This window comes from Hibiscus syriacus, unplaced genomic scaffold (genome assembly GCF_006381635.1).
Source record: "Hibiscus syriacus cultivar Baekdansim isolate YM2019G1 unplaced genomic scaffold, ASM638163v2 tig00111311_pilon, whole genome shotgun sequence".
Taxonomy (NCBI): Eukaryota; Viridiplantae; Streptophyta; class Magnoliopsida; order Malvales; family Malvaceae; genus Hibiscus; species Hibiscus syriacus.
This window is the reverse complement of record NW_024063054.1, coordinates 2,254,191-2,276,662: the sequence shown is the minus strand read 5'-3', so window position 1 is coordinate 2,276,662 and position 22,472 is coordinate 2,254,191. Positions and strand designations below refer to the sequence as shown.

The 22,472-nt window shown below is 32.6% G+C and overlaps 2 protein-coding genes across 2 annotated transcripts; both read right to left on the bottom strand.

Annotated features, from left to right (window-relative positions):
* Positions 1–8,514: 8,514 nt before the first annotated feature.
* Positions 8,515–10,802, bottom strand: LOC120158357 (uncharacterized calcium-binding protein At1g02270-like). The gene is made up of 10 exons (XM_039169222.1): positions 10,652–10,802; positions 10,472–10,576; positions 10,267–10,372; positions 9,947–10,167; positions 9,780–9,856; positions 9,551–9,662; positions 9,320–9,445; positions 9,110–9,220; positions 8,923–9,030; positions 8,515–8,832 (listed from the first exon to the last, which is right to left on the bottom strand). Exons 1-10 carry the CDS (start codon positions 10,784–10,786, stop codon positions 8,602–8,604), a joined length of 1,332 nt encoding a protein of 443 aa, XP_039025153.1. The 5' UTR covers positions 10,787–10,802; the 3' UTR covers positions 8,515–8,601.
* An 11,332-nt stretch (positions 10,803–22,134) lies between these two features.
* On the bottom strand, positions 22,135–22,429 carry LOC120158451 (the record flags this gene model as incomplete). The annotated part of the gene is made up of 1 exon (XM_039169279.1): positions 22,135–22,429. A coding segment is annotated over one exon (258 nt), but the record flags the coding sequence as incomplete, so codon positions are not given.
* Positions 22,430–22,472: the final 43 nt, after the last annotated feature.

Genomic DNA, 22,472 nt, shown 5'->3' with positions numbered 1-22,472 from the left:
GTTTCAAAGCCAAAAATTCCAGATTGTCCATAGGGAACCGATTCCCCCTGAATGGTTTGACTCCGAGAAAAACAGAATGCTCGGAGGGAACCGACCGATTCCCCTGATCAACGGTCGAAATATTTGAATTTTACACTTAGGGAACTGATTCACTATGAGGGGGTATCGATTCCCCCCACGCTCCAAGTTGTTTTATTAATTTATTCTCATCCCCAAACGGCTCCAAAACATCCCCAACAGCTATATACGACTTCAAACACATTCCAAGCTATAAATACAAGCTAAGGACACTTGAAGAAACAAGAGAACAACCATCCAAGCAATCAAACACAAGAGAAGAGTTTTTCATTCTTATTTCATCTTTCTCTTGTAAATATTTTGTTCTTGTGAGCTTAATTCTTGTAAACACCTACCTTAAAGAGGTTTTCTTGTTTACATTTCTTATCTTTTTGTAAAGGGGAAAGGTTCTAGTTTTGCCCGGAAAAACTAGGGAGTTTGTAAGGTTACTCTTTATCCTCAAAAGAAAGAACAAATTAGTGAATTTGTTGGAAAATCCTTGGTGAAGAGCTAAGGTAGTGGACGTAGACTTTGGTTGAGAAAGTCGAACCACTATAAATCACTGTGCAATTTTCTATCTTTCAATCTCCTTACTCCCTAAACACAAAACCCTTCCAACCCCTCTTTGCAAACCATTCCGGTTGTCGATTCGAGCTTCTGAAAATCTCAACAATTGGCATCAGAGCCTAACTCGTTAAGAAGGTTTAACCACCTTTAGACGGTCCTCGAAGAAGCTCTACCAATTCTCGACGCAACCGACAAAGAAATGACTTTTTCCTCCAGTGCTTATTATCTTGAAGAATATCCTATTATGGATTCACAACCGGTTAACAAGTCACATTTCTTCAATGGAGCAAATTATGCCCATTGGAAGAATAAGATGATGTATTTTATTCAATCCTACAATCTAGGAGCTTGGAACTCAATCATGGACGGTTACTCCTCTCCACCCGACAAGTACAACGACTGGAGTAGAGAAGAGCAGAAATATTTACAGCTTAATTCTAAGGCTATACATATTCTATTATGTTCTTTAGGCCCAAATGAATATGGAAGAATCTCATCTTGTTCCAGTGCCAAAGAGATTTGGGATAAGTTCCAAGTCACTCATGAAGGAACCGACGAAGTGAGGGAATCAAAGAAAAGTCTTCTCAACCATAGCTACGAGAACTTCAAGATGAAACCCGATGAAGACATCAAAGCTATGACGGATAGATTTTCCATGATTGTCAACGGTCTCAAGAGATATGGAGAAGTAATCCCAAATGAGAAGCTTATGAGGAAGATGATCTACTCTCTTCCAAATGAGTGGCAATCAAAGAAGACGGTCATTATCGAAGCAAGAAACCTAAAGTCTCTCACTCTCGACGAGCTAATTGGCTCCCTTCTCACTCATGAGATGATGGTGAAGGAAGATGAAGAAAATGAAGATAAGAAAAACAAGAAGAAGAAGAAGAATGAGGAGGTAGGCATTTCCTTCAAATCCACCAATGAAAGCTATCAAGATTCAAGTGATGAGGTGGATGAAGACGATGATGAACAAGAAGAAGAGATGGTCAAGCTCTTGAAGGAACTCAAGAGATTCATGATTTCCAAGGAAGTGAAACATGAATCAACCAAGAAGAAGAGTCCCCCGGTATGTTTCAATTGTCAAAGAAAGGGGTATGTCAAGTATGAATGTCCTCTTCTAAAGAAAAAGGTGAAGAAGGCATTTGTTGCATCTTGGAGTGATGAAGATGAAGTAGTTAACCTATGCCTCATGACCACTCAAGAAGAATTCGATGTATCTTCTAACTCAAATGAATTTAATTCATTTACTTTTGATGAGTTACAAGATGCTTATAATAGGTTGTATTTGGGATTTGAGACCATGAATTCCAAATACATGAAATTAATTTCAAAACTCAAAATTAAAGATAATTTGATTTTGAAAGCAAAAGTTGATTTTGAAAATCAAAATGAAATTTTGAAAAATAATTTAGAGATTTCAAAAATCAAAATAAATGATTTAGAAAAAGAAAATTTTGAGTTAGGAGTTAAGCTTGAAAGCTTAATAAAAGAAAAAGAATTAATTTCTAAAAACAACCTATTATGTTTAAATATGGCAAAATGCTCACATTGCCATTATCATGGTCATATGGAACATACTTGTCCTTTGAAGAAAGGAAATCGTTTAAAATTAGACAAGTATGGGTTCCGAAAGGAACAAGGGGCATTGAAACTAAAGTTCTAGGATCCAAAGCAATTTGGATACCAAAATGTACTTAAAGGCCTCTTGTAGGTGTGTAGGAGCAATGGTGATGAAAATGATGATATTCAAGATGCTCTAGCCACACATGAAAAGGAATGGGTAACCTCTAAGCTTAATGTTTTTTATTTTAGTTATTTGGTTGCTCATAGGATTTATGCATGCATGAGTTTTGATTTTAAATGATTATGCATTGTTTTTAATCTCATGTATGTTAAAAAAATTTTGGTTATGATGAACATTTTAATTTTTTAATGAATTTTTTTAGTTCATCATAATAAAATTTTGGTCAAAATTGGTTTTAATGCAAATGATATCTCTCTAACAATTGTTATCAATTTTTTAAAAACTTTGATTTTACAAATTTCAAATTTTTGACCTAAATTTAAATGTTTATGCATGTAATTTAAATGAAAATGATATCTCTCTAATAATTGATATCAAAAGTTTCAAATGCATAACATTTTTGAAAAACTTTATGCATATGCACTTAATTTCAACAATTGGTTTTGCATAAAGTATTTTAGTCTTGAATATATTGAATTTCATGTGCTACTAACATGTTTGTTATTCTTTGTAGAAATTCAATTTTTTTAAGTGTTAAGTTCTTAAAGCTAAATTTTGATTGGAATGCATTTATTGAGGGGGAGCTTTGATTTTTCAAATGATTTTTAAAAAAAGTCAAATTTACTACTTACTCTCCAAAGTTATTTTGAACTTCAAAGATTGAATTCTTTTTGATTTAACAAAAAGGGGGGAGAAGTGTTAAGGTGTTGAGGGAGAGAAGTGTTAGAGTAAATGGGAGTAATTTCAAACTTGATTTCAAAATCTTAAAATTACTCAAATGTTTTGTTATATCAAAAAGGGGTTATATCAAAAAGGGGGAGATTGTTGAAAACATTTTGATGTTTCGATATAACAAATTAAGTTAAATGAATTTTAAGATTTTACAAAAGATTTTCTAAGAATATTCGATGTAATTATTCGAATATCAAAATATTACTCCAAGTCTTTCAAAGTTCATTTTAATCCTTACTAAAGTGTAAAATTGTGTTTTATACTTAAACGAATTTCAAAACAATTTTACAAAGTATTTCGAACCGTTTCAAAGCAAAAAATTTTCAGATTGTCCACAAGGAACCGATTCCCCCCTGACCCCCCTGAATGGTTTGGCTCCGAGAAAAACAGAATGCTCGGAGGGAACCGATTCCCCCCTGATCAACGGTCAAAATATTTGAATTTTACACTTAGGGAACCGATTCCCTATGAGGGGGTACCGATTCCCCCCACACTCCAAGCTGTTTTATTAATTGATTCTCATCCCCAAACGGCTCCAAAACATCCCCAACAGCTATATATGACTTCAAATACATTCCAAGCTATAAATACAAGCTAAGGACACTTGAAGAAACAAGAGAACAACCATCCAAGCAATCAAACACAAGAGAAGAGTTTTTCATTCTTATTTCATCTTTCTCTTGTAAATATTTTGTTCTTGTGAGCTTAATTCTTGTAAACACCTACCTTAGAGAGGTTTTCCTGTTTACATTTCTTATCCTTTTGTAAAGGGGAAATGTTCTAGTTTAGCCCGGAAAAACTAGGGAGTTTGTAAGGTTACTCTTTATCCTCAAGAAAGAACAAATTAGTGAATTTGTTGGAAAATCCTTGGTAAGGAGCTAAGGTAGTTTGACGTAGACTTTGGTTGAGAAAATCGAACCACTATAAATCGATGTGCAATTCTCTATCTTTCAATCTCCTTACTCCCTAAACACAAAACCCTTCCAACCCCTCTTTGCAAACCGTTACGATTGTCGATTCGAACTTCCGAAAATCCCAACAGCTTAAAAATGCCGTTATATGACTGAAAAAACGCCGCTAAAAACTTGTTTTGCTGTAGTGACGGGCATGGATTTATGCATGCCATGCAGGGAGCAACCAATTCTTCCTGTTCGTTGGGGCAATAACTAGCTCATTTATGTACTTGTACTTGTACCATACGAGATTGATTTCTCAGTTTTCTTTTCCTTTGGAGCAGCTCATGCCCACTGTGATGACGGTAGATAAAAAAGGTTCAAACAATTTTAAGCTTATGGTAAGCGAATCCGAAAATTGTGAAGATGTTGAGGACTTTTTTTGCGGTTACCACGCATTTCCCTTAGGCCATATCGCAGAAGAAATGGGATACTACAAGATGATGCATCAGATCTTTAGAGTATTTGTACTCCGAGAGAGGGTTGGCAGGGACACTCGTTCCCCTAAATGTTTCAAATTATATTTTTTATTGATAATTCTAAAATTTTATAAATTTTTCCCAATCATAAAATCTTGTATTCGTCTCCATATTATATGTCCAGATTATATATTTATATTGGTGCGAAAGTTCCAGGCACTGCAGCTTCTGTTGATCTCATCATGCATGGACTGTTAAACTTCAAATGTAGATAGATATTCGTATTACTTTCATATTGTCACCCGGTTCTATCTTATGATATAAAATCATTTTTTCTGTTCCAAATCTATAGTGGAAGATTACAAAGGACTAAATTATGGTTATTGAGTTGGTTACAAGAAAACTAAGTTTATATGACCATGCAAATTTCTGGTTTTCACTTTCATGTTGATATCAAAATCTAAGTGGACATTGTACATTTGAATAGATATATGGTAGATCTAATCATAATTAGTTTCTTTTTTAGTCTACAGGAGCCTTTAGAATTATGATACTACTATACGAGTGTAAGAAGAGTTAAAGTCCTTGTCGAAAATCTTGGCGTTCCGCTTCTACATGGTAGAACAACTAGGATGGGCATGAGTCGGGTTTGGATCGAGTTTCGGCCAACCCGACCCAACCCAACCCAAAAAGTTTACATTCTTCACTCGATCCGAAATAATAAAAATATTATTTTTATTCAATAAAACAATGGTTTAATTGAAAAAATAATACATAGAGGATTATTATTATAATTATTCCTAAATATAAGGTTTTTTTTTCAATTTGGGTATTTTTCACCTTAAACCCGAATCCGACCTGACCCAACATCACTTTTAAAAAATCTGGCGCGATCCAATCCGAACCCAATTTTTTTAAAAAAATATCTAACCCGATTGGGTCAGGTCGGAACCTGTCGGGTTCGAGTCTTATGCCTATCCTAAGAACTACTAAGGCAACCTATCATTATTTGCTCAATAGATTGAATCAACGTCTTTTTGGGTGGGCTGTGAAAACTTTATCCTTAGCCGGTCGGATAACTCTTGCTAAGGCAGTTTTACAGGCCATTCCAATGTATGTTATGCAGGCTACTTGGATCCCTAAAGCCTTGTGTGAGGAGATGGAGCGGGTAATTCTTCGTTTTGTTTGGGGATCGATTAATGGGAGTGTGGGTGTCCCTCTTGTAAATGGGAAGCAATGCAAACTAGCAAGGATAATGGTAGTTTGGGCATGAAGAATCTTCATATTCAGAACCGTGCTTTCTTAATGAAAGTGGCCTTTCAACTCGTTACTAGGCCACATAAGTTGTGGCTACAAACGATCCGTGCAAAGCATAAGCGGGAGGATCCGTTTCCACTTACGATTCAGCGAAGGAGCGGCTCGAGATTGTGGAGGGGTTTAAATCTCATCTGGCATGACCTTACCGAAAGTATTTCATGGGTCATTCGTGATGGTACAAATACAGATTTTTGGTATGATCATTGGCTGTATGATGAAAATCGCTTGATGTTTTCCTATGTTGGTTCGGACAGCCCAAAACCAATGTCCGTGAGAGAAATGACTCTTCCTTCAGGGTCATGGAACTGGGAGATGCTCTCAGGGACCTTACGGGAACATATCCTGCAGCGTATTGCTACTATCTGACCACCCCAAGATCATTCGGGATCTGATATCCTGGCTAGAGATGGGAATCGGACTGCACTTTCTCTTCGAATTCGGCTTATGGGTACTTAGCGCAACCAAATGGGAAAGGCGACCACAAATGGTTGAACTTGGCTTGGGATTTGGAAGTTCCACAAAGAATTCAAGTGTTCATTTGGCTTGCCTTGCACGATAGTTTACTCACGAATTCGGAACGGTGCAGGCGGCATTTAATTACCGTGGAGGAGTGTATGATTTGTCACAGGGGTGCCGAGAACTTGGATCATGTTTTGCCTCATTGCAATTTGGCTAGGTCAGCTTGGTCCAAGGTTGTTCGAGCCGATGAGTTGGGAACCTTCCTCTCTATACCAATGAATGAGTGGTTTGTGCGTAATCTTAGCTCAAGAGGTAATTTTGCTTACAATAATAATAATTGGCATAGTCGATTTAGTGTTTACTGCTGGCAGCTGTGCAAGGAACGTTGCAAGGTGGTTTTCGATCCGAGCCACATTGAGAGAGAGGATTTCATCGTCAGATGCAATCGGTTTGTTGAGGACATTTTCCGGGCAAACGATATAATGAGGAACTATAATACGGCGGTTGGAAGCTCACGCGGTGTGTGGGTAAGGCCTTTAGTTGGTTGGGTTAAGGCGAACTCGGATGGTGCAGTCCGAACGAATGATAATATGGCGGCAGCAGGGGGTTTATTGCGAGACTCAGATGGGAACTGGCTATTTGGGTTCTCTCGTAGTTTGGGTAGATGCTCAATCCTCGTGGCAGAACTTTGGGCTGCTCATGATATTCTCCTCTATGATTGGGACCTTGGTTATCGAAGGATTGAATTGGAAGCGGACAATCTCGAGGTTTCGAGAATTTTATCATGTTCGTCAGACGCTCTTCGTGGAAATTCGTTGGTGGCATCTCTTCATGAGTTGAGAGAGCATGATTGGGCTGTGCGAGTTCGGTACATTCGTCGGGAACAGAACCATGCTGCCGACTGCTTGACAAGCCTCAGCCGTGGTGCGCCGATTGGAGTGATGGAATACCAGAATCCACCGCAAGTGTTTGCGTCGACGCTGCTCCAGGATTCAGGGGCATCTAGTTGATTTCGATGTTATCTGTATTAGCAAAAAAAAAAAAAGTCCTTGTCGAAAATGTTTTGAATAGTTTTGTAAATTACTATTGAAGTATTAGTCAAGAAGTATAATTTTATCAAACCATCTGTTATTATGTTTATTTACATTTAATGGGTTTTTTTTTAAATCCATTTAATGAGTTTGAATTCAACATATCAACCCTTTTTCTTAGCGAGGAGACAAAAAGGCTGAACAAGAAAAATGAGACTTGAACATATTAAAGAAATAAATATCAGTCGAAAGACATTTACATTATCAAGTTGTACTTGAATGTGTTAATATCATGCAGGTTGCAGTCCATGAAAAAATTTCTCAAAGTTCTCAGGGAAGACCTATTAGAAGCTTATTATTCCTGGATCTCAAGTGTTTCTGTCATGAGCAAATTAAAGGTGTATAACAATATCCAGACACATAAATCGCCATGGGGCCAATCAAATTGCTGGAGATATTTCCCAAGGATATCCTCGACACATAGTGTAAGTGGAGTTAGTCAGATAGTGCAAGAGTCGAACCCACAATCCATCGTCCAATCACTTTCGTTGTCATTGCTTTTTTGGCCCCTTTTTGTTTCCCTTTGATCTCCCAAAGAATATAACTGTCAGTTCCGGACATTCTAGAATCTTCCATGCCATGCTGCTTCTGTTCTCTTCATTGGCATTCCATGATACATATATGCCATGCAACCAGCAGCAGCCCATTCTTTCAATTTCTTAATCTTTTTTGGTACCAAAACTACCCATTTGTAGTTGTACCATTAACATAGGGACTGATTTCTGTTCCTTTGGACTAGCTAATGCCCAACGAGATGATGACTGTAGATCGAAAAAGTCCAAGTCATTTTCTTCTATCAATTATAATAAAATGAATACTTTAAAATGGTAAATAAAATAATTTCCAGATTATATCGGCAAGGGGTGGTGGCGCAATTGGCTAGCGCTTAGGTCTCATAGCTTCTGAGTTATCCTTAGGTCGAGAGTTTGAGCCAATCTCACCCCATTACCTGTTTTGTTATTTTTGAACTGACAATCTTCAAGCTACACTACACATGAATTATGTATATTGTCCAAAAGTTGCAGTTTCTTCATATATTAGCATAGCTTAGACTACTCCCAAAATCCGAAGTTTTGACATCCTTCTTTACCTTTCTGATTTCTTTCATTGGTTCATACAACTGCTAGTTCAAACTTCAAACCCTGCACAAGCTTTATGATTTTTCATTTAATTGCTAGGCTGATCAGCTTAAACTCTGCAAACTCTCCGAATACGCAAAACAAAATCTAATTTCTCATTTTGAGCCATCCACAACTGCTCTACGGGCTCCGTTGTGGACACCGTAATCTCACGGGTGAGAACACTGCAGTGAGTCGAGCATGATCTGAAAGAGAGTAGTTTTCGGGCCATATCCCTTTCTCCACTTCACGAGGGAAGAGAGCTGCATTCTTTACTGCAAAACCAATAGCCTCTTCTTCATTACCTTCATTCGAGTCGTCCAAGCTGCAATCATCGTCCGGATCTTCTGACCATGTATAGTTCCAGATTCTCTGTAGTGATGTAAACCGGTTACTAAATGCTTTATTCTATGTTGTTTAAGCACATAAAGGTTTACAACATGATAGATACATGCAGCAAACCTTAAACTCTTCATAATCTAAAACACCATTTCCATCGAAGTCTGCCTGGACCCAGAGATCTTTCGTATCCTGGAAACTTAGTCCATAAGAAAGACCTGTTAAGTTTACCTGTACATGGTTCAGAAAAACCTGAGAATTTTATCCCTGCAATTATACTAATTATATCGAGAAAGTGAATAAAGAGCACCTGTCTAAGAGCCTCACAGAAAGCCGAATAGGTTATATAGTCGACATTGTTGTCAGCCCTTAGAAAGGCAAAGGCATCTCTTTCGGCCAATGAAGCCTTTTGAAGTTGAAACTAGAACCAAGAAAACGGGTACCGAATAAGTTACAATGTGAGGTAGAAAGAATTTGGAACAATAAACTAACAGATTAGTGTGAAAAATGCTGAACAAACCTTTATTATGCCAAAAGCTGCTTCGGCCCAACTTATCTTTAATGGTTTTCGTGGCTTATTAGGATTACGAAGCCATATGAAATCGACACTGCAGATGTTTCCTCTATGATTCCGATGACTAACCCACTGTAGGATATATGAGCAACATGTTTAATCAGTAGGCACTGTATATTTCAACAATATAATGGTCTGTTAATGAGATGCTAAAATCTGAGATTGAATAACACTAACCTTGTCAGCATATACACTGTTTGTATATTCATGAGCAATATCATAAGATGACACAAATCCCTGGGACCTTAGGAACTTGTAGACATGCCCACGCTTGCTTCCGTTCCAGTCACTGAAAAACAAATAACATTGAGAAAACAAAATAAAATGAGACCAAAGCAAAAAGAAGAAGAAAAAGCACCCATTGCTGAGTAGATCATTGAATGATGAAACTGAAGATAATGCTTACCCGCATAGTATGACAGGCATGTGGGTGACTTTGTTTTCTTTCTGATATGTTTCCAGATATAGTAATATTTGATAAACCTATGATGAATACCAAAACTGCAGATTAAGTATGGTTTGTATCTTAGAAATGAAACGAACAATATGTCAAAGAAGATGATATTAATCTACCTGGTGCAGTCTTACTACCGATAAACTGGAATCGTGAGGAAACAATAGGTGGGTGTTGACAATAATAGTTTCTTGTTGAACACGGGTATTCTTATTTATTGAAGAAGGGAAAACTGATTGAACATGTAACAATTGAGCAACTCGGTCTCCACAGTCATTGAAGAGCAATTCTCTATAATTTAAGACCCTGAAGTAGTCCTTGTGTATAGCAGTTAGTAAACCTGGGGAAGTAAATAAGAAACCCCTATCAAGCTCAATTTATAAACAAATTCTTAAAATTTGCCTCCATTGTTAGAAGAAATCAGTTAAAGAACTCATACCATCTCCTCGGTTGTTGGTTCGTGCGAGTTTGAAGGTCTGGTAGTCTGCAGCAGCAAGCCTATCTTCAAACATATGCACCAATTCCTCGTTTCCAACCCAAAATTCCTAGCCATTGAATGAAACAAATACATATTAAATAGATACTCATGACATCAGAATAGAAATAATGGCTGTTAATGGATGAAAGGGCACATTGAAAGGAACCTGGAGACAGATGATGGAAGAACATTCATAGAGCAACCAATCTAGAATCCTTTCATTTCTAGCTAACCAAAAGGCTCTAAAATCACTCTCTCGTATGTTGGGATTCTGTTGCATCATCACACATGATAAAATGAGATTAGCAAATCTTACAAAGGGAGAAGAAGACGAAGAAGAAATCACCTGCTGATCCAATCGCTTGTAGATGGGAGCCAGGATGTTGAATGTGGTACAGGAAACACAAGGCTCTTGTTCCACTGGTGATGAGATTTTACCAGATTTAGTCCTCATAATCGTTCCTCTATATGAAACACTCATTCTCGGTTGAATCCACGTTAACAAATTCAGGGTCGTAATAAAATCCTGCCGACACCTTTTTCGAAACAAAAACATCGTTACAGTAGGTATAATTCAAAGGGAAAAAAAAGATACAGAATCCCAAATAAGCCAAAAAGATTCCAGATTTCCACATACCATTTCGAAATTATTGCTACTTGTATAATTATCTTTGTTGTTGTTCAAAATTTAAGAATTTGGTCTCTGGCTTGTGGGCAGAGAATGATGCAAGTATGCCTTGATTCAAATGTTCCAGAATCCAAATTGTTGACAAGAAAAATAAATAAAATATATACAAGAAAAATAAATAAAATATATGATGGAGAAATGAAACATATAATTCAGGGAGAGGGAGGCAGCCCAGGTCCCTCTCCCTCAAGCGTATCCTTCTCGTGGGGGGAGGTAGTCTATGGTTTATTATCGTCCTTTCTGTTTCATCTTTTAACTGTAACAACATTCTTCTTCTTCCATTTCTGGTGATTAATTTTTGGGGTAAATTATCTATTCACCCACCTATTTTGACGTTTTGGTTATAGTTACCCACCTATTATTTTTTTATTCGACCAATAAGAGGGTGATAACAGGAGGAAAATATCAACCATGGCCACTTTGACTTAAAGCCAGACACTAAACCACTGGACTAAGTATAATATTAGTGTTATTTACCCCCGAACTTACATTTAGTTTATATTACGTTGTCGTGGTAAAATAAGGATCAAGGAGCATCAACCGACTTACTTAAGTAGTTAAGGAAATCGATGTTGTTTTTAGAGGTTATGGGTTCGAACATCAGCGACTGCAGCAGAGTGATTGAAAGTTCATTGTGAAATAATTGAGAGTATTTAAAACAGATACTATTTTATAATCATCTCTTAACTTAATAAAAAAAATTTAGGAAGTGTTTGGATGGGGGAATGTGGGATTCCCATGGGAATGGAATCCACATTCCCCCGTTTGGTTAGGTCGGGAATCCCATTTCCGGTAATGAAAGATTATCAATAGTGGATTTTTTGGGGTATATTACCGGGAATGTCATTACCTCCATTTTCTTAGGTATTATTGGATTACCGACGTTTTGGACTAAAATGCCCTTAAATTTTTATTTTTTTTAAAAAATATTCTTCTTCTGTCATTGAATGATAAAAATTCTACGAATGTTAAATTACAAATTTATCCTTAAATTATTTTAGATTTTAAAAAAAATCTATAATTAAAATTTTATATGAAGTTCATAGATTAAAATAAAATTTTACCCTATCATTAAATTTTTTTTATATTTTTAATTTTGTAAAAAAATTATATAAATATTATGAATTTAAATTTTTTAAAGAAAATATATAAATATTTTTCAACTTGTAATATTATACAAATATATAATAAAGACAATTTGGTCAAATATACATTTTAATAATCTTTTATTCCTTTAACCAAACACGATAATCTTACATTCCTGCTAAGCCAACCAAACACAAAATACAACATTCCCAGTAATCTTATTCCCTGGTAATCTTACATTCCCACTGGTAATCTTACATTCCGTGAACCAAACGCACCCTTAAGGATCACTATTTTCCTTGTAGTAAACCTAATTTATTAATTTCATCATTATCATATTTTCTCACTAACTTAATATTCGAATAGTATTAAATTATATCGTTGATTGTTTTGACTAACAAAACTGTTAGTTTTTGTTTATGTGAATGCTTGTTTTTACATCAACTAATATTACTGACGTGACTCCACAATCACGTATCATTCATTAAAAAATAAATAATAGAATATTTTAAATATTTAATAAATATTTACTAAAATATTTAAAATATCTCATCTCGATGGCCTCCACTGCAAGCGACGGTAACAAGGGAGCAAGAGACAGTGAACCAGTGTCGGACGGTCGATGGCTGGAAGAAATATAAGAAACTTTGATTCCAAAGAAAACGAAAGACTAACATGAAAACGACATCTACTCCGCTACTATAATCAAATAAATGAATAGATTTGTGTTAAAAACACTACTAAAAATCCAAATCTTCTATACCAAATTAAAAGATCAAGAATGAAACTTTGATTCGAAAGGAAGCGAAAAGATTAACATTATTGTAGTAAAGGATAAGAAAATGATAATGAATCCATTAAAACTACTGTAAAAAAAAAAGCAAACCCATAAATCAAATCTCCATAAAGGAAACGAGAACAAAATTTAAGTGAAAATCATTAATAGTTAAAAAAGAAAAGGAAAACTTAGAAGGAACAGACCTTACTAGGATTCAATCAATGGAACGAAATAAGTATAAATGAGATCTAAGAAAAATATATTGTGGGTTATCTCCCAAAACGTAGAGCCTTGTCTTCCTTCGTAACGAAGTCGATTGTCACCTTCTTTCTGATGTCGACACCATCAAATGGTCATCGATCATGAATGAAGGTGTTTTACTTCGAAGGAGTCGAGAAGTTTTTCCAAGATTTACAGCAAACTACAGTAATTTGGGGAAACAGACTTCAGATCCATGATTAAGATGTTGAAGCGAGCCAACTGGTAAAATTTGGTCTTGATCAACCACCGACGATGACGGTCAATACGGTGATCACCAGTGATCGATTGGTGAAGTGACCTGAAAACCGATGGAGCAACCGTGCATGAGAATGAAGAGCAAGGGTGAAGGGAAAAGAAATAAAGTGAAAAAAATATTAAAATGGTGATACATATTTGCTTCGAAAACTAAGTAGTTTTGGGATCATAACTTTAATCCTTCGACGTGAAAATAGCTGGCGTACACATAAGCAAAAACTAACGGTTTTGTTAGTTAAGATGGTTAACAGTATAATTTAATGCAATTAAATAACTTTGAGGATTAAATTGATGCGATAATATGATAAGGGTGAAGTTGATAAATTGGATCTATTACAGGGGCAACAGTGATCTTTAAGTCTAAAATAAATTATATTTGTTGAAACTAGGGATGAGTATAGGTTAGGTTCGGGTTCGCCACTCGAAACTCGACCTTACACAAGTTTAGGGGTGACTTCACCCAACTCGAATTCGGCCCAAACTTTTGATATTAAACCCGAACCCGAACTCGACCTGACCCAATAAAAATAGATAGGGGTGTAAAAAACTGACCCGACCTGTAAAACTGACTAAAACCGAATCGAGTTAAAACTGTTTTTGACATGCGCTGTGACGATCCGAAATCGACTTGAGTCGGAATTGGTGTTGACCTGAACCCGAGTTGGACCTAGAAATTGTAAACCTACATTCGATCTGAGAACGACCTGAACCCAAGTTGAACCGAAAATATGATACCCGAACCCGAACTGCATCCGACTGATATGAACCCGAACCCGAGATTGACCTGGTAAATAACTGGTATTACCCGACCTGTTTTCAACCTGACCTGTAATTGACTCTACCTATAAATGATCCGACATGTTGTTAAAGTGATATGATATTATCCTGACTTATAAGTGAAGTTACAATTAATATAATTATGTTATTTTAAATTTATAATAAACTTATGATAAATAAATTATTATGATGATTAAATTAATATGATTATTTTTTAAAATTTTATCATAAATTATTATGATAATCAAATTAATATGATTATTTTTTTGAAATTTAGTTTTATATTAATTATAATTTGTATATTATAAATTTGATTTTTATGTTAACTCCAATTCATAAATATCTTTATATTTATTATATTATAAATTTTATTTAAAATCACTAAATTAAATTTAAATATTATCTTATTAAACTTGATTTTATTGAATTATATTAACTAAGTTAAAATATTCATAAATCTAATTTACTTTTAATGTGAAAATTGAATAATAATTTTAGTAAACTTAACTTGATATTTTAAAATCAAAATATATTAATTAAAAGACTTATTAAATATTAAAAACTTGAATAACATTACAAATACTAAATAAATGTTTATAAATGAAGGTAATTTTATTACACTTGAAAAAAACTAAAATTACAATAAAATCAACTAAACAAAATAAATGTATGTTGAAATAAATGCTCTCAGATCTTATAGCTAATGTTTACGAGGCTAAAAAGCCTAACTATACTACCAGAAATATCATCATCGAGCATATACCTAAATGATGACAACATGTTTAATTATGGGCAACTTTCTAACTTTAAAAGCCAAAATATCACCAATATAATTAAACACGAGTAACTATTTAGATAAGAAATTATAAGGTTCTAAAATTGATTTAAGTTAGACCAATGACAATAATTTACAAGGCATTAGTGAATAATAGACAACAACAACAACCGGCAAGCATCAATGTACCAATTTAGCAAGCATCGTTGCATCGATTCAGCAAGCATCCTGCATTAAGAAAGCATACAATCAGTGGTAAAGCCAAAGGAAAAGACTTATTAATAAACAATTTGGATTACCTTTACAACGAAGACTCGTTAACCATAGAAAGGTATTCTTCGTCCTTATCCTCCGACTCAAAACCACAGAAAAGTCTTATGCTTTTCATGTTCCAACATGCAATACTTAGAAACAGTATACCTAAATATATCCTTAACAGAAGAATTAAGGTAATGATGTAAATCCCTAAGTTTTTCATGCTCAACAATACTATATGCATAACCATGACACATAATAACCTCAGCAAACAATTCACAGTATTTGTTTTGATCAAAATAAGCTACACTAACAGGATTTTCAGCAAGAAAATTCTTATATGCTTCGCATTTCTCAGTATGCCTTTTAGGGTAAGAAGTACCAATATAAGAATCAGCTTTATACCTTTTAACTTTGCAAAACTTACACTCGGCATAAACAGAACCATCATCAGATTTGGTGAATGTGTAGTGGTCCCAAACAGGAGAGGTTCTTCTCCCAAATTCGGATGAACCAGTGGACTTCCTCTTAGAGGATTTATTTAAATCAATTGCTTCGGACAATACATCATTGATATCCCCTTACAAAAAAAACATGATTAGTTTACATTACAACAATAAACCAGTATATCATTTACATCAACAGCAATAAACCAATATATATATATATATTTATATATATTTATATATATCAACAACAATAAACCAGTATATATATATATATATCAAACATATACAAAGAAATGAATGAACAGTTTACCTCTTTAAGAATGATTGTCATTCTGATCTGCTGGTTTTGACCTACAAAACAAATAAATAATAAATTAATTTGAATATTAAAATAAAATGAAAAATGAAACAAAAAAGAATGGGAAATACTTGAGTAATTCAACTCGTATGAAAAATGAAACATGATTAGTTTACATTACAACAATAAACCAGTATATCATTTACATCAACAGCAATAAACCAATATATATATATATATATCAACAACAATAAACCAGTATATATATATATATATATCAAACATATACAAAGAAATGAATGAACAGTTTACCTCTTTAAGAATGATTGTCATTCTGATCTGCTGGTTTTGACCTACAAAACAAATAAATAATAAATTAATTTGAATATTAAAATAAAATGAAAAATGAAACAAAAAAGAATGGGAAATACTTGAGTAATTCAACTCGTATGAAAAACTATCCATGAAACCGTAGGAAAAAAATAAAGGTTTCGAATAGATGAACACGGATGAACAATGGATGAATTTGTGGGTGTTTGATTGAAATAAACACGAAATGGTTTGTGTTTAGGTGTTTTTGAAGATCAAATGAGGGTTTTGGGGAAGAACTGGGTGAACAAATGAAGAACACAGAAGAATATTTGGGTGTTTGATCGGAAAAAAAAAACACGAATCGTTTCTATTGCTTCCAAAAATAACTTGTTCGAATGCTCTGTTGTTTTTTTTTTGTTTTCTAATCGAGAGCCCCTCATCTTTACTGATAAGTGTTTCCTAACTTTTAATTCTCTTCTCTTCTGCCTTGAATCAAGCGTATGGTCCCTAGTGGAGTGCAGAGTATAGGCACGGTGATGTGGGGCAGGGGCGTGGGCTGCTCGAGTGTTGTCGGGCGTACACGAGCAGGACGTGGGCTGCTGGACTTTTTAGCAGTAGTATCAAGTGCACGCTCGACAGACGGCCTAATTTTTAATGATATATATAGTTGGTATCCATATAAATGATAATAAATATATGAATGTTATAGGATTATAAATGTATTAAAAATATATATTTGTATAACTTTTTTGTTAGGACCATCTAAATGCAATACACGAGGATACTTGGAGTGCTTCCATCACTTGGCAATATGACATTTTAATTTTATATTCAATAATTAATAGGATGACGTGGAGTAGATCTGTGGTAGGGAGCATGGAATTTATACATTCAGTAGTTAATTAATTTATATTATACTCTAAGTATAAGGTGGGAGGTCTCTTAGGCTCATAAACACACATGCATAGTTCACGTGGAGCAAGGCACGCGGGGAGCAGACAGGGCGTGGGTGATGGGGAACCGAACTGCTCGGTCAGAGTGCTAGCATGGTGCGGGCGACAGCCCCAAGGGGCTTCACGTGGGGGCACTCGGTTGGGATGCTTCAAAACGGGTCTTGTAACCGGGTCACTTGTAATGGGTTTGGATCGGGTTGTTTTGTTTGTAATTTGGGGCTCGATTATTTGTAAACTGATTTGGGCTTGTAGTGAAGCCTGCTAGAGAAATAAAAACATACACAATATTAATACTAATAATAATTATAATTTATAATAATAATTATTATAATATAATTTTTTATTTTTCGGACAAAACGGGTGTCTACATATAGTATATAAATATAAACTATAGTATATATATATAGTTCATATGTAAACTATATAGTATATAAATATCAACTATAGTATATATATATAGGTCATATGTAAACTATATAGTTTATATATATAGTTCATATATAAACTATAGTTCATATATAAATATCAACTTTAGTATATATATAGTTCATATGTAAACTATAGTTCATATATATAGTATATAAACATAAACATAAACATAAACATAAACATAAACATAAACATAAACATAAACATAAACATAAACATAAACAAACATAAACATAAACATAACATAAACATAAACATAAACAAACATAAACAAACATAAACATAACATAAACATAAACATAAACATAACATAAACATAAACATAACAAACATAAACATAAACATAAACATAAACATAAACATAAACATAAACATAAACATAAACATAACATAAACATAAACATAAACATAAACATAACAAAACATAAACATAAACATAAACATAAACATAAACATAAACATAAACATAAACATAAACATAAACATAAACATAAACATAAACATAAACATAAACATAAACATAAACATAAACATAAACATAAACATAAACATAACATAAACATAAACATAAACATAACATAAACATAAACATAAACATAAACATAAACATAAACATAAACATAAACATAAACATAAACATAAACAAACATAAACATAACATAAACATAAACAAACATAAACATAAACATAAACATAACATAACATAAACATAAACAAACATAAACATAAACATAAACATAAACATAAACATAAACATAAACATAAACATAAACATAAACATAAACATAAACATAAACATAAACATAAACATAAACATAAACATAACATAAACATAAAAACATAACATAAACATAAACATAAACATAAACATAAACATAAACATAAACATAAACATAAACATAAACATAAACATAAACATAAACATAAACATAAACATAAACATAACATAAACATAAACATAACATAAACATAAACATAAACATAAACATAAACATAAACATAAACATAAACATAAACATAACATAAACATAAACATAAACATAAACATAAACATAAACATAAACATAAACATAAACATAAACATAACATAAACATAAACATAAACATAAACATAAACATAACAAACATAAACATAAACATAAACAAAACATAAACATAAACATAAACATAAACATAACAAATAAACATAAACATAAACATAAACATAAACATAAACAAACATAAACATAACATAAACATAAACATAAACATAAACATAAACATAAACATAAACATAAACAAACATAACATAAACATAAACATAAACATAAACATAAACATAAACATAAACATAAACATAAACATAAACATAAACATAAACATAAACATAAACATAAACATAAACATAAACATAAACATAAACATAAACATAAACATAAACATAAACATAACATAAACATAAACATAAACATAAACATAAACATAAACATAAACATAAACATAAACATAAACATAAACATAAACATAAACATAAACATAAACATAACATAAACATAACAAAACATAAACATAACATAAACATAAACATAAACATAAACATAAACATAAACATAAACATAACATAAACATAAACAAAACATAAACATAAACATAAACATAACAAACATAAACATAAACATAACATAAACAAACATAAACATAAACATAAACATAACATAACATAAACATAAACATAAACATAAACATAAACATAAACATAAACATAAACATAAACATAAACATAAACATAAACATAAACATAAACATAAACATAAACATAAACATAAACATAAACATAAACATAAACATAAACATAAAACATAAACATAAACATAAACATAAACATAAACATAAACATAAACATAAACATAAACATAAACATAAACATAAACATAAACATAAACATAAACATAAACATAAACATAAACATAAACATAAACATAAACATAACATAAACATAAACATAAACATAAACTAAACATAAACATAAACATAAACATAAACATAAACAATAAACCATAATCCTTAAATTCTAAACCTTGATCTCTAAATCCTAAACCCCAAACCATATATACTATATGGTTTATATATATATATATATATTAGTTGTTTTAATTTTTTTCTTAACTTTTAAAATGAATGTAATTTAGTCCATTTTACAATTTTTTTCACATTTGATCCCTTTTGTGTTGTTTAATTTATTTAAAATTTTATTTATAATTTCATATTTGTTCAATTTAGTCCTCCACATTTTATTTGCATCTGAAATTGACCCATACTTATTACTTATTTCTATTTGTTAATTGGCCCATAACTTTTTAAATGAGTATAATTTAGTACATTTTTGTATTAATTTCAACCTTAAAATTTAAAATTATTTCGATTTGATCCCTTTTGTGTTTTTTTAATTTATTTAAATTTTTATTTGTAATTTCATATTTGTTCATTTTAGTCCTCCAAATTTTATTTCTGAAATTGACCCATACTCATTACTTATTTTTATTTTTAAATTGGCCCATAAATTTTTAAATGGGTATAGTTTATTACTTTTTTGTATTAATTTCAACATCACAATTTAAAATTATTTCGATTTGATCCCTCATCAATGTGTGTTGTTTAATTTATTTAAATTTGTATTTCTAATTTCATATTTGTTCAATTTAGTTCTCCAAATTTTATTTGCATATGAAATTGATTCATACTTATTACTTATTACTTAATTCTATTTTTTAATTGGCCCATAACTTTTTTAAATGGGTATAATTTAGTACCTTTTTGTATTAATTTCAACCTCACAATTTAAAATTATTTTGATTTGATCCCTCATCAATGTGTTGTTTAATTTATTTAAATTTTTATTTATAATTTCATATTTGTTCAATTTAATTCTTAAATTTGTATTTTTCATAAAATTGAATCATGATTATTTATATTCTTAGTAATTTACTTTAAATCATACACAATTACAAATTGCAATTCAACGTTCGCGAAAGAAGAAAATAATTAATCCAAAAATAAAAATTAACCCGATTTGAACTCAATCTGTATCTGATAGAGATCCGACCTGAAATTTATCTGCCAATGATGTGACCCGATATGAACGAGATCCGCCTGAAGTCTATCCGAACCTGAATTAACCTTCTTTTTAACTGCTTTGGACCTGAACTGGCAACGATCCGAACTGAAAGTAACCCGACCTGAACCCGAACTGTATCTGGTGTCAAATCAACCTGAAAATGACCCGACTTGATTTGACCTGGATCCGACCTGATCCGAGTCGAAGCATCAAATTTACCTGACTTTACCTGTATCCGATTTTACCCGACCTGCCAGGATCCTACTGAAACCTGAACGATTACCCGATTTTACAACCCTAAAAATAGAGATCTAATTGAAAAAATAATATATAAAGGGTTATTATTACAATTATCCTTAAATATAAGATAAATTTAAATTATTTTCTTGTTGAGTTATATCAAGTATTTTTCATCCTAAAACCGAAATCACCCGACCTGAACCTAATTTTAAAAAAAATCTACACGATCGGGTCGAATTCGGATCCCGTGCAAATCCTAACTAAAGCTTAGATTTAAACCCGGAACACTTAATAAATGTATTGAAAAATTTAGACGTTAACTAGGCTAAAAATTTATTGTTTCACCAAAATTTATAATTAGTTAAAAAATAATTAAATTAAAGATAAACAATTTGTTCACTTCATTTAAAATTAAGAAAATAATTAAATAATCATTTATATATTTTATAAACCATATTTGATAGATTAGAATGTAAATTTTTATAATATTTATTTTTCAAAATAATTTAAAATTTAGAACATATTATAAATTTAATTTTTAGAATGATTTAATATTAATTTTATAAAATATATGAACAATTATTTAATCGTTCTCTTATTTCTAAATTAAGTGGGAAAAACATTTAACTGTAATTTAACAATTTTACATGTTAAATTTATGTTGAAACATAAATAAATTCATAATTTAGTGGCGAAGCTTTTAAAAATATGCTTTTCAAATTAAGCTGAAAATCACGACCCTAAAAAATTATTTGTTCTACATTATTTTAGGCTTTAGCCTAAAAGAAAATTCTCAAGCATACTTTTCAGAGAGACTTTTTTGAAATGAAAAATATGGCAGAACGGAACCTTAACACCAATGAATGTGAGATTCGACAGAGAAGCTGAAGAAGCAGGCTTACCGCGTTCATGAATTTCCAAGCAATGAGCATTACTATAATTATGGTAAGGGAAAACCGCCGAGTTTAGGCTGCAAGTTGTGGTTGTTTTCCAGATCAATGATCAAGATGATCTTACAAGGAAGTTTTCCAGATTAATCAAAATAAAGCATGTACAAAAAAGAAATCTATTTATCAAGAAAAATAAGGAAAACCAAATTGGTTTGTTAGTCCCAAGAATTTAGGTTGCAGTAATACATATAAGGAAAACGAGTGGAAGACGTAAGAAATACAGATCGCATCCGAGAGGAAACATAAAATGTCTCTGATTTGAATGATTAGAGAAGACCACACAATACAGAAAATCCAAGCAAGACGAGCCAAACAATATGAACCAAAAGCAGAGCTTGACCAGGAAACGAGGCGCTACCTCCATTCCCAACCTCGCAAAATCCTACTTTCGCCACGCGGGTACCGGCGCACAACGCATCGGCGCAACCGCACCAGTAGGTGACGCCATCGACGCCGCACACGGGCTCCGTTCGGAAGCAATTGACCGGCACGATGCCGGCTTGGTGAATCCTGCGCAGACGCCTTCATTCTCATCGGCGTTGGTGAAGCCTTCGGAAGGTAACCGGA